The 17263-nt window shown below is 38.9% G+C and overlaps 1 protein-coding gene and 1 long non-coding RNA gene across 2 annotated transcripts in view; both read left to right on the top strand.

The window, feature by feature from the left end:
• Nucleotides 1–975, top strand: part of LOC117512698 — a 589105-nt gene extending 588130 nt beyond the window's left edge. The window contains exon 7 of the long non-coding RNA XR_004561360.1: nt 931–975. This is a non-coding gene — a long non-coding RNA (uncharacterized LOC117512698). The remainder of the gene's footprint in view (nt 1–930) is intronic.
• Nucleotides 976–9742: 8767 nt separating this feature from the next.
• Nucleotides 9743–17263, top strand: part of gls2a (glutaminase 2a (liver, mitochondrial)) — a 51851-nt gene continuing 44330 nt past the window's right edge. The window contains exons 1-2 of the mRNA XM_034172847.1: nt 9743–10071; nt 15108–15195. Of these exons, the coding sequence (XP_034028738.1) occupies nt 9860–10071; nt 15108–15195 (300 nt within the window). The 5' untranslated portion in view covers nt 9743–9859. The remainder of the gene's footprint in view (nt 10072–15107; nt 15196–17263) is intronic.

Raw genomic sequence — 17263 nt, 5'->3', positions numbered from 1 at the left:
ATAGATAGATAGATAGATAGATAGATAGATAGATAGATAGATAGATAGATATTGCCCTTGGCAATGACAATTTACACCTCTGTGATGACAGCATTAATGCATTAATGCATTGGAGAAAAATACATTGAGATTTTAGAGCAACACATGCTGCCTTCAAGATGACATCATTTCTGGGGACGGCCTTGAAAAATTTGACAAGACAATGTAAAACCACATTCTGCACACATCATAAAGGCTGAGCTGCAGAAGAAGACAGTACGAGTACTGGACTGGGTTACTGCAGTCCTAACCTGTCCCCAATATAAAATGTGTGGAGAATTTTAAAATGAAAAAAGCAAAGATGACCCCATACTGCTGCACACTTTAAAATTGTTTGCAGAAAAAAGGAACAAAATAACGCTTGAAATGTTTCATCATTTTGCATCATCAGTGCCGAAATATGTATGAAGTGTTGTGAGAAGTAATGGCAACATTACAAAACCATAAATGCTTTTGTGTCCCAACTTTTTTGGAATGTGTTGCAAGCCTGAAATGTATATAAAAAAATGGATGGATGTATATTAAGAAAAGAAATTAAGTTGACCACACAAAACATGAATAGAATTCAAAGTAAATATATGGTCAGTGCAGGGTATTATTTATTTGTTAGTTTATTTATTTGCATTTTCCATAGTGTACCAACTTTTTATGTTTTGGGGTTGTAAATACTGACTTTTTGTTATACAGTCACAATTCAATCAAACCTTTGAGATTTGTACTTGATTTGTATAAGTACAGGTGTGGGAGCTGCTCTGGTGTCACAGCATCCAACATGGTAGTAGCACTGGTCTGAATCCTGATTGGCAGACTGCTGATCCTTTCCCACCTCCAGAAGAGTTGCCATTTATCTGCCACAACCAGCAATCCCTTCACCTTTTCCAGTTGCTGGAGTTCTCAACACTGAAGCACCTGTATGCTGGATCATGTTCAGGGAAAAGTGCTCCAAGACTATAGCGTTGTAGCTGACGTTTCCTCACAATGCAAGTACTACCCAAGGAGAGACCTCATACCAAAGACCTGCAGTCACCTTAGGTCACTGTAGACTCCAGGTCTCACACCCATGCAGTAAGGCTTGAAGCACCAGGATACTAAAGACTTGGACTTCAGCCTCCTGTAAAGAAATGGACCAAGCTCCTCTGTCCAATGACCTCAAGGCTCGTCAAAGACATCACTTGATGTCTCTCAACTTCATAGCTCTCAGAGACACAAGTGCCCCTGCCAAGAAGTTATTAAAAGACTGGCTTTTAGTCTTGGTCCAAGACCATTGCAAACCCTGACACCCCCCGGCTCAGGCTCCCAAGTGATGATGGATGAATCCATTAATTCTGCAAAGATCACAGTGTTATCAAGCTCAGTTAAAATTTTCCCATCAACAAACAGTCCAAGATCATTAGCTTAAAAATTTCCAAATATTGGAATATTTGGAGAACAAGCTGAAATTTTCAGGATAGGTCCAGAAAAATGTGAGGGAAATAGTGACATGTATCCTCAATAGGCATGTTTCTGACATACCAATAGGCAGGTTCATTAAAAAATAAAAAATAAAAAAATTCAACCATTTGGACTAAAATATGGACATCACCTATTTAGTTTCTGACATTTCCAAAAGTTACAACCTCTAGGTAATGATTGCATAGAGTATCTCATACCTTAAAACATGTACTAAGATGCTTAAATCAGGTATCTTAGAAGCAAATAAATAGAAGCAAAAATATTTAAAAAATTCTATAAATACAATGGCAGCCACTTTACATTTTATTGTGGCTGCCATTTCAGCTTCTGATAGTCATTTTAAAGAATTTCTTATGTCCTAATGTATACATTTAGAACCTTAATAAAATAAATGAAATGGTGGCCATTTTGGGTGCCATCTTGGATTTTGAAAAAGGGTACTTTTCGAGGACTTTTAATGATTTTACAAATGTTTCTGGAACTATCCTGAAGATTTCAAGTTGTTCTGCAAAATTTCCATTTTTGAAATGTTAAAACTCTTGGACCTCGCACCCACTGACTGCCCCCCTCCCCCCGTGATCCTTAATTGGAGTAAGCAGATATAGAAAATGGATGGATGGATAAAACTCTTGGACTAAAATGCACTCATCACCAAACTCCACAGTCTTACTAGACACCCAGTCCATGCAAGCACTGAACAGATCAGATCCTGAAATATTCATGATGAACACACCAGAATTATGTGCGGACAAATCACAGACACACAGCACACACGATGTCTGAGTGTGAGCTCATTATGATGTCCAGAAACTGACTGGGGATCCTGCAAAATATCAGAATGTCTCACAAGCAGGTGTGTAAAGTTTACAAGAAAGTAAATCACTGGAACTGCATAGACCATCACTCAGCTGACCTGGCATGAGTCAGTATAGGTAATAACACTGATCTGATGTTTCCTGCAGGTCTTATGCTATAGAGGTGTTTCAATATGAGAAAACAACCAAGAACCATGTCATCATTGCATGTTCATCGGTATAGTGGTGTGGCTGATTTCTGAATTATTTAAAACAATGCTGAATCAACACGAATGGAACTTCAACCACAGAAACACACAAAATACTGCATCCATTTCAGTCGGGCACATCCTATTTCTCTTGTGCTTTAACTGTACACTGTTTTCTGCCATCTCCCAGTACACACAAAAGGCCTCTGTGTGCACAAGCTGCGGAATGCTGCGAGATGGCAAGGCAGTGGGATAACTGCATGGTGAGTATGGGGGTTGGTGGGTGAGGAAGGGTGTGGGAGCTCGGTGGATGAAGGGGGGTTAGAGAGTAGGGGAAGGGGACGAGATGGCAGTGATGGAAGGAGGGAGGCGATCCTTCATGACTGTACCAGTACACAGAGGCTCCAGGGGTTTACAGGGTGTCCAGGTTTCGGCACAGTGATCACGGTAGAGAGGTTACTGTGGCTCTTTGTGTGCACACCTACTGGTGACGGGGGAATAGTCAACACACAGATGAGAAAACAAGAATGCCATGGACATGTATCTCAACCAAAATTTCAATGACTACAACACTGCCCAATATCTATCTATCTATCTATCTATCTATCTATCTATCTATCTATCTATCTATCTATCTATCTATCTATCTATCTATCTATCTATCTATCTATATATATATATATATATATATATATATATATATATATATATATATATATATATATATATATCTACTTGTATATAGCTACTTGTTTTTGGCAAAGTCACACAACAAATACTTACGACAATTAGTTTTCCTCAAAACCTCTAAATAGTTAGTTGACATCAATGTAAGATGTCCACATACATTTGAAGGTCAAATGTGTATGTGTAAACATACACATTTGAACCCTACGTACCAGCCCGGGGTTTGTGTTCTCAGGGTGCAGGAATACTCTGTGTCCCTAGGGTGAATAAAAAGTCTGCGGGTCATAGAGCTTTCTCTTATCGTGCCCCTGTTCTGTGGAATGATTTCCCTGCATCAATAAAATGGTCAGATTCTGTAGAGACTTTCAAGTCCAGACTTAAGATGCACTTATTTTCCCTTTCGTATGGTTAGCATACTGGCATAGTATGTTTCTATGCTTTTTACTCTTTTAATTAATTTTATTAGTAAACGGAGCGTGCCGTGACCTCAACTTTATCTAAATTCTGGGTCTGTTAGTGAAACTTAGGGCTAGTGGCCGGCGATCACCTTAGTATTTCTTCTGTTTCTGTTTTTCTTGTTGCTTAATGCTGGCAAATTATATTGTATTTGTTGTCTTTCTGATGCTTGATTTTGCTTTTTTTTCCTTTTCTCTCTGTTTGAGGTGCAGCTCCATCCAGAGATAGGTGTGGTATCTGTTCCAGAAACCGTCCTGTGCACCAGCAACATGTCCTGTATGTTGTTTTGTGAATTGTTTTGTAATTTGTGTCTGTAGCATGGCCCCAGCAGAGGGTCACCCCTTTGAGTCTGGTCTGCTTGAGGTTTCTTCCTCAGAGGGAGTTTTTCCTTACCACTGCTGCTCTGGGGGTTGTAAGGTTAGACCTTACTTGTGTGAAGCACCTTGAGGTAACCTTGTCGTAATATATAAATCAAAATAAATTTAAAATGAAATTACACATACACACAAATTGTAACATTGTAATTTGTAAATAAATATTTCCTTGATTATATCACAACTACTATAATTTATAGTGCAGGTTATAAAGTGATTGTCATGGAATTCAAGGAAACATTACACAAAATAATGTTGAGAAATAGGCTTTTACCATTATATAGTCAGTTCAATGAACGCATCAATTTAGGACAAATTATTTTAATTAAGAGTGTATATTGGGTTATTTTGTATATTGGCAAAAAAACAAAACAACAACAACAAAAAAACAAAACAAAAGTAAAGCTTATTAATTTTGAATGTATACTCACCACACCGCGGTCTGTCAACAACTGTGAGCAGCTTACAGACAACATAAATTTACTTTAACTTAATTAGATAAATTTGTAACCATTTTTGGGAAAAGACATAAATGCACACAGCAATATTCAACCAAGCCTGGCGGCGCGACTTATAGTTGCAGCGGCCTTCACCCACTTTGCCTCCATTCGGATGACGGACTGCTTCAAGTTTAGTGCACATAAACAATGTCAAATGTATATGTGTTGTCTTTAATTTTGATGTGTGCCATTATTACGGTAAACAAGTAATAATTGTGGATTAATTGCTGTATCTTGTCTGAGGTAATTGGAGTGTAAACATAATTGCCCTTTTTTGGGATCAATAAAGTTGTCTGAAGTCTGAAGCTTTAATTTTACACATGCACACACAGACGTTGGCAGAAGACATCAAACACACTACGGTTTTTATTCATGGTACTGGCAACATGACACTGAATTAAACTGTTCAAACCAATGGAACAACAACAACACAATTATCAGTAACACAAGAACAACACTGTTAAACTAACATGAACCACAAAAACAACATTTAAAACCCCAAACCACGAATTCCCATGGTGCATTGCAACACAATGTACACTGTTCACTGTTATTAGCTAATATCACTAATTTTCCAAAAAATATTAGTCCTCTCAACTTTGCGTTTTTGCAGCGTGCATCCTTAACACAAAATACATAAGCATACCAAACGGCAAATGTCAGCGCTTCCCAGTTTCTCTGTGACTGAAGCCATACGCAAGCAGGCAGACACACACACACACACACACGCACACACGCACACACGCACACACGCACACACGCACACACACACACACACACACACACACACACACACACACACACACACACACACACACACACACACACACACACACACACACACACACACACACACACACACACACACACACAGTGCCAACCTCAGCAATCACTAGTTTCTAATTCCACAAATTTTTAAATTTTTTTATGGTCAAAGTCCTGTTAAAAGTGGCTTTTCAGAAGCTAAATTAGATGTGATCTAATGCGCGCTGTCAAAAACAAGCCTCCAGAACTCTATAATGTGATTAGATTTAAGGATTATTTTCAAATAAGAATTTACGTTAATTGTTATAATGCGCATGTGTGAACACAAAGTTTTTCCTGGAGTTTGTGTGCTGCTCAGTTGCTTTAGGATCCTAGTTTGTAACACCGTAACAAAGAGACCTGCAACATGAACGCGCCAAAGAAATGTGAGACTTTATGATAATGACACACTTATCTGGTCCTCTCCCATATCCTGGAGGGACTGAATGTTGGACATAACACCTTTAATACTAGATCACCACACTCGTAGAGTGCAAACCTCAGCAAACACTAGTTTCTAATTCCACAAATTTTTACCTTGGAAAAAATGTTCAAGGTCAAAGCCATGTTAAAAATGGCTTTTCAGAAACTAAATTACATGTGATCTATTGCTAAGAGTTCATGCACTTGAATCAAAGTTTTTTGTGTGTTATCAGGGGTTTTTTGTTGTTGTTTTTTTTTTTTTTTACTTTTTTGGATTCTGAATTGTTTATCCAGATAATTTTCACAGAACATTGTTTATCTCTGCTATGCACATTTGTCATTGCTTTTTGGCACTTGGTTTCCAACTGATAACTGGAAGACAAACGGGCATAAAACTGGAACCTGCATCCAATTTTGGTGGTGGAAGTAAATCCATAACAGAAAAATTTGAGTAATTGAGGCACTTTTTATTGAGGTATAATGCACCAAGTGGGCTTTTCAATATTAAATTCAAATGTCCACAAAATCCACAATCTGGAACAGATCCAGATCAAACTTTGTTAGGCGATAAAGGATACCACCCTACACGATTCTCTCAAATATGAAACAAATTTGATTATTTTTCCACAGACTTATGGAAAGTAAGTCCCTTCAGCTGCTCCCTTGTTTTCACTCGGGGTCGCCACAGCAAATCCAAGGTGGATCTGCATGTTGATTTGGCACAGGTTCTACGCCAGACACCCTTCCTGACACAAGTCCACATTACATAGAGAAATGTGGCAGTTGTGAGATTTGAACCAGGAACCGTCTACCTACTCGACCACCACCCCTACTTTTGACAGTTATGAATTTTTGAAAATTCTTTCAATGTTAAAGGACAGGGACAGCGTCAAATGAGTGTGTCATTATCATAAAGTCTCACATTTCTTCAGCTCATTCATGTTGCAGGTCTCTTTGTTACGATGTTACAAACTAAGATCCTACAGCAACTGAGCAGCACACGAACTCCAGGAAAAACTTTGTGTTCACGCATGCGCATTATAACAATAAACGTAAATTCTTATTTGAAAATAATCCTTAAATATAATCACATTATAGAGTTCTGGAGGCTTCTTTTTGACAGCGCGCAGCTGTCACAGCTCTGTATTTATGAGATTTGATGTCAAACAGGAGAAATTTCACCCATTTAATGTAAGCAATTTGCGTTCTGTGTCATGTTGATAATGTAGCCGCATTTTTGCTGGTTTAAAAGTGGTTTAAAAGATGTTCGCCCAGTTTTCAACCAAAAATCAACGTTGAAATTATGTCTTATGCTCACTGGGTTCAGTCAACAGAAAATAAGAGTCTAATGAAGCTCCCAGCCCAACGTGTCAAGTGCTTCAGTGCTTTGAATTACTTTGTAACTAGTAAATATAATTCCAACCTGATTATTGCCAAACGGTTTTGTCTTGGAGTAAATTAGGAATGCTTGGATCAGCATTTATCATTTCATCTTATTATCTGATGAACCCAAACACAGTTCTCTCTGCAGTTCCTCCTGCGGTCGTCCAGACTGTGCAGGTTGAATTAAATCGTCAGTATGTTTCTTTTCCTGTGTGAGGTGAAGTGGGGGAAGACTAGAGAGGTTATGTTTGTGCAGGCTTGGTGAGCGCGGCAAGGGGTGCTTTCTCACACAACATGGAGGATGGAGGGACAAAGGCAGCAGTCATTGGCCAAGGAATGGAAAACATTTTTTTTCTCGAAAAGAGAGACGCTACAACCAGTAGAACCATCACAAAGAAGCCGCGACTTATCGTGCACCCCTCTGGAGAAAGTCAGAGGCTGGAGGTCACCACAGGCCAGCGAGGCCTACTCATGTCACCTATTAGCATTTGAGTTTAGCTCCAGAACACGAGCGTCTCCTTAACTATCCTCGCTTTTTAAATATGTGCAGAATTAAAACTGAGCAACTTAACCGTTACTTTGTTGTGGTGTTTAACCAGACTTCAAAATTTATGACTAGCTTCTACATCACAAAGACGTGGACTTGGGCAATACAGCGTTCAACACAGAGTGTCTCACAGTGCAGCAATACTAAAGTACAACATAATATCTTTAAAGTATTGACAAAAGTCCCAAAGATGTGAATATAATGTGTCTTTTACTAACAAAACAACCAATAACACCTGAGAAGAGAGTGAACAGGGTTCTGGAATGAGTCCGCCACCTACAGGACAAAATGGTAAGGTGCTAGCGCTCATGCTGTAAAGTCAACACCAGGTGTCGCTGTCTGACAGGTTTAAAGGCGCCACATTCTGAACAAAAATATTAAGAGGCCATGTTTTAGAATAAATGACAAATAGCAGATTAAATTGATGACAGGTGGCCTTAATTTTTTCTATTATATACTTAGTCTCACTTGTGTTTGTAGTTGGGTAGCTTAGTGGTTAGCACTGTTGCCTCACAACAGGAAGGTCATGGGATCAATTCCCACCTGTGGAGTTTGTGTGCACTCACAGAAATATTTAACCCTAACTTATAAGGTCTATGTAATTTTATTATGGCAAATTCCCATTTACGTTTTTAAAGATAATTTTAATACAAACCTACCAAATAAACCTTACATGATGCATATTCATTACTGTAATAAATCCTATTTATTTGAAATGCATAATCCTCAGCTTTATGTATTTAGTATTAATAAAATATAATTACTCTAAATCAATAATAATGACAGTATTTATTTAAAATACATAAATAATATTGTTTGAATTGCATAATAATTATGTTACCTATACAAGATAAATGCCATAGATAACAAAATTATTATGCTATTCAAACAATATACTTTATGTATTTTAAATAAATACTGTCATTATTATTGATTTAGAGTAATTATATTTTATTAATACTAAATACATAAAGCTGAGGATTATGCATTTCAAATAAATAGGATTTATTACAGTAATGATATACACCATGTAAGGTTTATTTGGTAGGGTTGTATTAAAATGATCTAAAAAAGTAAATGGGAATTTGTCATGTAATAAAATTACATAAATCTTAAAAGTTAGGGTTAAATATTTCTGTGAGTGTTGGTTTACTCCGGCTTCCTCCCACATTAGGTGGATTGGAAACTTTAAATTGTGCATGCGAGTATGAATGTGTTGTTTGTTTATATGTGTCATGTCATGTCCAGGGTGTGCCTCGCCTCCTGCCCTATGCTGGGAAAGATTCCAGCCCCCCGTGATCCTCAATTGGGGTAAGCGGTTGAAGATAAGTCAGCATTTGTAGTTGTACTACTTGTAGTTGTATCGCACAGCACGTTTTACACACATATACATCAACAGATATACAGCAAAGATATGATGTAATGTAAATAAAATTCACACAAAACAAAGCTAATTTTGAAAATAATCTGTATTGTTGAAGAATTTGATGATATGTTGCTTATATTATAGGGTCCAAAATATTCAGCGTTGAAGAACAACAGATAGATAGATAGATAGATAGATAGATAGATAGATAGATAGATAGATAGATAGATAGATAACTTCAGACTTCAGACAATTAACAATATTAATTACATTAACAACATTAATTAACAACAAAAACAGCAATAATAATATCAATAAATGCATCCATTTCTAACTAACAGTACTGGGTGGTGTCTTCTGATTCCAGGCCACAATTTTGCCAAATACACTTGTTCATGGGTTTGTTAAGCTCCTTCCAGCGGTCTCATTTTATGCTGAGTGCTCACTGTAGGCAGTCAGATTCAGGCTGATCTTGTTGTTTTATTCATTGACTCAAGTTTACCTTATTGAAAATATTTTTTAATATAATTTTTTAAGTGATACTACCTAGTAAATTGACAAATCAGTCATCATAGTTTTAAAAAAAGTCATCAGATTATTGTTTGATTTGTTTCTGGCTGTCACTGATCTCACCATGTAACTGAGTCTCAGCCCTGCCCCCAAACTCCAGGTCTCATTTGGTTCTGCATACGGGGCAGTAGTACAGCTCTGAGGAACAAGTGGTGCTGGTCACAAATAATCCTCTCGATCAGCTGCTGGAGTTAAAGTTTTTGTTTTTTTTAAACCATTATCTGTATTATTAACATCTATGGCCTACTTCTCACAATGCAATGCCTGAAAAGACTAAGGACGACTAACTTGGGAATTCTCCTGCTGATTAAGCGTGCGGGGATCTACAGCAGAGTCGGAGCTGACAGCAGTGTCACGTCCAGGGTGCAGCAACCTGTTCCTCTCCCCTGCTGGCTCACAGCATCACTTCAGACCCGCAGAGCCTTACATCAGCAGAATGACTCTGATGTGGACCAAGCACACTCCAAGTAGGTCAAACCAGACCGTTTCAAAAGGACTAAGTGGATATATTAATTATAATTCTCCAACAATTATGCTATTTAATATTCCCAAGGTATTATTATGGTAATGAAAAGTTTTTTGTGATGTGATATGTCCATGCATCTACATTTAGACCCATGCTATCCATGAAATTGAGCAATATTCTTAAACAGCTTTAAAACAACTCTTTCAAATGTACAGTAGTGTTCAGAATAATAGTAGTGCTATGTGACTAAAAAGATTAATCCAGGTTTTGAGTATATTTCTTATTGTTACATGGGAAACAAGGTACCAGTAGATTCAGTAGATTCTCACAAATCCAACAAGACCAAGCATTCATGATATGCACACTCTTAAGGCTATGAAATTGGGCTATTAGTAAAAAAAAGTAGAAAAGGGGGTGTTCACAATAATAGTAGCATCTGTTGTTGACGCTACAAACTCAAAACTATTATGTTCAAACTGCTTTTTTAGCAATCCTGTGAATCACTAAACTAGTATTTAGTTGTATAACCACAGTTTTCATGATTTCTGCGAGGCATTAATTTTGTTGGTTTGGAACCAAGATTTTGCTCGTTTACTAGTGTGCTTGCGATCATTGTCTTGTTGAAACACCCATTTCAAGGGCATGTCCTCTGCAGCATAAGGCAACATGACCTCTTCAAGTATTTTGACATATCCAAACTGATCCATGATACCTGGTATGCGATATATAGGCCCAACACCATAGTAGGAGAAACATGCCCATATCATGATGCTTGCACCACCATGCTTCACTATCTTCACTGTGAACTGGCTTGGCACTGTGGCTTGAATTCAGAGTTTGGGGGTCGTCTCACAAACTGTCTGTGGCCCTTGGACCCAAAAATAACAATTTTACTCTCATCAGTCCACAAAATATTCCTTCATTTCTCTTTAGGCCAGTTGATGTGTTCTTTGGCAAATTGTAACCTCTTCTGCACATGTCTTTTATTTAACAGAGAGACTTTGCAGGGGATTCTTGCAAATAAATTAGCTTCACACAGGCGTCTTCTAACTGTCACAGCACTTACAGGTAACTCCAGACTGTCTTTGATCATCCTGGAGCTGATCAGTGGGTGAGCCTTTGCCATTCTGGTTATTCTTCTATCCATTTTGATGGTTGTTTTCCATTTTCTTCCACTCGTCTCTGGTTTTTTGTCCATTTTAAAGCATTTGAGATCATTGTAGATGAACAGCCTATAATTTTATGCACCTACGTATAAGTTTTCCCCTCTCCAATCAACTTTTTAATCAAACTGCGCTGTTCTTCTGAACAATGTCATGAACATCCCACTTTCCTCAGACTTTCAAAGAGAAAAGCATGTTCAACAGGTGCTGGCTTCATCCTTAAATAGGGGACACCTGATTCACACCTGTTTGTTCCACAAAATTGAAGAACTCACTGACTGAATGCCACACTACTATTATTGTGAACACCCCCTTTTCTACTTTTTTTTACTAATAGACCAATTTCATCAGCCATTTTCTGGCAGATTTCACTTTTAACAAGAGATTTTGTCATGGAAAGCCGCGCGGAGGCTTCGTGCGTAATGACCGATTCGCTGTTTGAGCGAGACAAAGAACACCTCCGTTTCGGCGTGTCATGGGACAAGTTGGGACATGCCTATCTCGGCTTTCAATGCTTACCAGTCCAGTAAGTATCAGAGAAATTGTGGAGAGCTGGGCTTGTCCTAACTTGTCCTCTGACATGCCGAAACGGAGGTGTTCCTTTGTCTCGCTCAAACAGCGAATCGGTCGTTATGCACGAAGCCTCCGCGCGGCTTTCCATGACAAAATCTCTTGTTAAAAGTGAAATCTGCCGGAAAATGGCTGATGTCCAGTTCTTGTGATAACCAGAGAAAGTGCACATGACGGTCTCGTATCCACAGAGCCATCAGCTTAGAAATGATCTGGCGTTTTCTGCCTCGTCGTCACAGCTTGGAGCGCAGTGCGCAGAGCGTCCTTAAAGCCGTCCTTAAAGCTGTAGTAACAGTCCTTATTCTCTGTGAAGCCCATAAAATTTTCACCGAAAGCCAGATATATTTTTCAAATGGTTTCCACATGCCAGTCTCTAACAGCTTCTGAAAAAATTCTGATGGAAAAAAGTCCAAATCATTCCGCCATTTCCAGACAATGAAAATCCGACGAGGGGACAGGACCACTCCTTCCACAAGGCATGCTCACAGGCGAATGACGTCACCGACAGGCGTGGAAAAACTCACGCATGCGCACAAGGGTTCAAGCTTGTCTGACGTAAAAACATATGAATCAAATCCATATAGTTTAAAAAAATAAAATAAAAAGGTCCGTTACTTTATTGACAGACCTCGTACTATTATTCTGAACACTACTGTGCTTATTGACAGATTTTGTTGATTATATTATTTTGCTATTTGAGATACAAATACATCTGAGTTCAGCCACAATTTACTGGGATCTGGCATTTGGGTGTTGTAGTCTGTAAGAAAAGCTGAAAAATACAACAAGAGAGATTTGGAATAATGCACTGGTGCTGTCCATCACTAAATTCACCACAATATGAAATCACCCCGAGTCCTGATTGGCAACCATCCAGGTAGCTAATGGCCAATCCATACCTCCCACCTCCCTGTGCCAGGCAGATGATTTATGCACATCCCCTTGGATATTTCTAGAAGCCGGGGTTCCCAGCATTGAGACACTTGTTTGCTGGATCATGCACACAAAATCATGCTACATGGACATAATGGTGTAGCTGGCATTCCCTCACAATGCAAGTAGTACCGTCTCCCAAAACAAAAGTTTGTTTGATACAGTGCCATTCCATCAATACCCAAGGATCCTCCAGTGAGACCTTGCACCAAAGACATCCAGGCATCACATAACCAGTTGTCACTGGTTACCGTCCAAGTCACAGAACAACTTTCCACAGTTTCTGGTGATTCCATACAGCAAGACTGGAATCACCAGGAACCTTTATTCTCCTGCAGAAGTATCTGCATCACCAACTACATCTGTCAAGGGACCTCATGACTCCATTGGGTCTTGCCAGGCATCTCTTGACCTCAAAGGCTGAGGTCCTAGAGACATGAATGTCACTGCAGAGTTAAGAATCTTTTCTTTTTTCATCTTGGCAGTCATTTGCTAGATTCACTTTGTGTCAAATGATTGAAGAATATCATTTGCATTGTGAAGGAACATCAGCTATGGCATAGGCCATGTGCCATGTTTCTTCAGGCATAATCCAGCATGGAGGTGCCACAGTGTTGACCTCAGCGGCTGGAGAAGGCCAGGTACATGCCTGTGTTTTACCTGGCTCTGACTGACAGACAGTAATTCTTGAGAGGTGGTGATGGTTGGCAGACTTGGTGGTTACCATTCAGGGTTAGGGTAGGTAACGTGGTGGATGCTGCTGCGCGCATGCAGGAGCTAATTGGCCCTGACCAGACCTCTGCAATAAAACATACAATTCTGCAAGAAATTAGTTTTCAACATTACAGTTGGGTTTGCACCCCTTTGTTGAATTACATTCTTGACCATAGGATTCTTTTGGACATGTGTATCTCGGCTTTCAATGCTTACCAGTCCAGTAACTATCAGTGAAATTGTGGAGAGCTGGTCATGTCCAAACTTGTCCTCTGACACGCCGAAACGGAGGTGTTCCTTTGTCTCGCTTCCAAAGCAAATCTGTTGTGACGCGCGAAGCCTCCGCGCGGCTTTCCATGACAAAATCTCTTGTTAAAAGTGAAATCTGCCGGAAAATGGCTGATGTCGAGCTCTTGTGATAACCAGAGAAAGAGCACACGACGGTCTTGTATCCTCAGAGCCATCAGCTTAGAAATGGTCCGGTGGTTTGTGCCGCGTCGTCGCAGTTCGGAGCGTGGCGCGCTGAGCGTCCTTAAAGGGGTCCTTAAAGCTGTACTAATAGACCTTATTCTCTGTGAAGCCCGTAAAATTTTCACCGAAAGCCAAATAAATTTTTCAAATGGTTTCCAGGTGCCAGTCTCTAACAGCTTCTGAAAAAATTCTGATGGAAAAAACCCCAAATCATTCCACCATTTCCAGACAATGAAAATCCGACGACGGGGCGGGACCACTCCTTCCACAAGGCGTGCTCACAGGCGAATGACGTCACCGACAGGCGTGGAAAAACTCACGCATGCGCATAAGGGTTCAAGCTTGTCTGACGTGAAAACATATGAATCAAATCCATATAGTTTAAAAAAAAATAAAAAGGTACAATACTTTATGGACAGACCTCGTATTTTCTATCTGCTCACATATGAGTGTAATTAAATATTGTTGAATATGCCCAAGTACACACGATTCCCATTCCAGGATTGTTTGGCTACTTCTACGTTTTCCCCACATTTATCCTAGAAGCTAAAATGTTTCTATTAACATCTGAAAACGATCTTCTGTTGAAGAGTCTGCCGTGCTTTTCATGGGGTTAATAATGCTGAGGAGGATCAGAAGGAGGCAATTCTGCTCAGAGAACAGCAGGTCCCCATTACTGCATATTGTACCTGCTCGTCGATTTTCACCAACATTCACAGAAGAGTACGCCTGGTCTGTACCAGCAAAATTTGTCTATTCATGTTTTGTGGATCACAATTTAACCTGATGTCACAAATTTGTAAAGAGTGTTTGAAACATTCTTGATTGCTCACAGTGTTCTACATCTCTGCTTTTACCACAGATTCCACTCATTTTCAGGCCTAGAAATGCACACAATTGGGTATCAAAATATCAGCAATGGCAGACAGCCCTAAAGTATGAATGATTTCTAAAGACAGCAGTAGAGGATATAATATTTTGTTTTGTACAGTTAAGTCCAGGTTACTCATAAAATTTTTCATGTGAAGAATTGGGCCATTGTTGTTGGATGTTTGCCAGCGTTGTTGCTACTGGTGTTGCAGCTTAACATCAAAGTTGCTCATGTTTTTGACATCATTCTGGCATTGGAACCAGTGAATATTTGAGGATCATAGTGCAGTGTGCTGCCTGTTGTTTGTTTTGGCAGAAACAGGTTGATGTCTGGAATGGAAGACTTGCTTTTCTACACCATCAGTGAAGGCAAAGAGATGATCCCACTGTCTCAGTTCGTCTCTGTGAGTCATTACTGTCTCCACATATCCTATCATGCAGGACACTGTTCTGACTTCACATGGTGCTGTAGGAGAACAAACACTGCGCTACAGTAATGTTGAATTTCCTAGAAAAACACCTACAAATAAATCGACATTTAAATGGATATCTATACCGAAAGCTAAAACGATATGTCAATTTTGATCTTTGACCCCATTAACCATTGCCTTAATCCAGAGTATAACTCACACCAGAGTATAAACTGCACCTGTTAAAAAATGACTCCTGAAGAAGAAAAACCCATATAAAGGTCACACACAAGTATAAGTCACATTGTAAGCTCTTTAATTTCTATTTTTTATTATTGGCATTTATTCTTTTATTATTAGAATATATTGTGTTTAGTTTTTATATTCCTGGGAATGTCTTACATAAACAGTAATTTGATTACTTTTAATAACAAATGTGTGATATATATATATATATATATATATATATATATATATATATATATATATATATATATATATATATATATATATATATAGACATTAAAATACAGGTACATTTCCGTTCCTTCCCATAGACGACATAAATAATGTGAAATATTGTGCTCATCATTTCTGACACCACGGGCAGGTGCACCCCACCGCTGTCTCATGCACATTAAGGCGTCATTGCAGACGTCAGAGGCTCGGAACTGAACGGATCTCACCTCTGTAATATACTTATTATTACTTGCTCACCATCTAACTCTGTAGGAGGTATGACGAGGAACTGTTTCGCCAGGCCATGACAGCCTGTTAAATATGAATCTCACCTCCAGTACAGCCCCAGGAGCATTTCACAGTGCAGGGCAGACAGGAGCCAGGGACCACAGCCTGTGGTGAAAACCCTTTCACCCGGTTATGCTGTGTGCAAACAACCATGGCATAAGTAAATTTCTATAATGAATTGGAATGGCATGTGAGACCAGAATGTTTTTATAACCTTTGACCTCATCAATTTTTAGAAGAGGAACTTAGCCCTTTTATTTCCTGGTAATTACGTAATTTTTTAATTACTGTTAATTTACTGTCTTAATTGATTTATAAATTGTTTAGGTTGTTGTTATCCTAGACACACTATTGTTATTATCATTATTATTATTAGCAGTATTATTACTATTATTATTATTTTATTTTATTATTACTTCTATTTTGTCATGAGATTTTTAAAAGGCCCACAAAGGAAATAAGTGTTTTCACTTTCTTGTGTCATCCATGTTTTTTAAAACATATTTACAATTATATTGTGCATTTACATTGAATTTATTAAATAAAATCATGCACTCACGCATTTAATATGAAGATGATTTACCGCCACCTGCTGTAATGGCATGTGAGTCCAGAATGTAGTTAGCAATGCCCATTGTTCAGTGTTGTTAGCTAATATCAGTAGCTTCTCTAAAAATACTAGCCCTGTCAACGTTCCATTTTAGTGGTGTTCATCCTTGACCCAAAATACATAAGCATACCAAACAGCAAATGTCAGCTGTCCACAGTTTCTCTGTCATTGAAATTACACACACGCATTGTCATGATTGGAGTCTGTGGGACATTGTGGTTTGTTAGATTTAGGTATTTTATTGTCTCTGTGTTGTCATTATTTATGCTTGGGTTTTGGTGGTGGGATTTTTCTTGTCTGATGCTTTATGCTTGGTGTTGGGCGTTTCCCATCCTGTCCTCTCTTTCTCTGCCTGCCACCCCGTTCCTATTCTTTTCTCCACACCTGTCAGTTTTTCCTTCTAATCACTTCCTCTTTATAAACTGCACTGAACCCTTCACCTGATGCGAGATTGTTGAACCTTGTGCTGCTTTAAAGCCTTTATCTCAGCCTTATGTTATGGACACTGTTGCTTATTCCTGCATGCCTTTTTGTGTACCGAACCCTGCTGACCCCAACATTAAATTCTGAAGCTAAACCTCCTGAATCCAGCCTTTGTGTCCAACCGCCTCAAGCCATTATGACTGACACACATGGATGCACACACCAAGAGCTTTTTCTCTTTTCCACATTCTGCTGCAAGCAGGTACTTCAAATTTTAGACAT

Source organism: Thalassophryne amazonica, chromosome 6 (genome assembly GCF_902500255.1).
Source record: "Thalassophryne amazonica chromosome 6, fThaAma1.1, whole genome shotgun sequence".
NCBI classification, from domain to species: domain Eukaryota; kingdom Metazoa; phylum Chordata; class Actinopteri; order Batrachoidiformes; family Batrachoididae; genus Thalassophryne; species Thalassophryne amazonica.
This window is presented reverse-complemented; position numbering and strand designations above follow the sequence as displayed.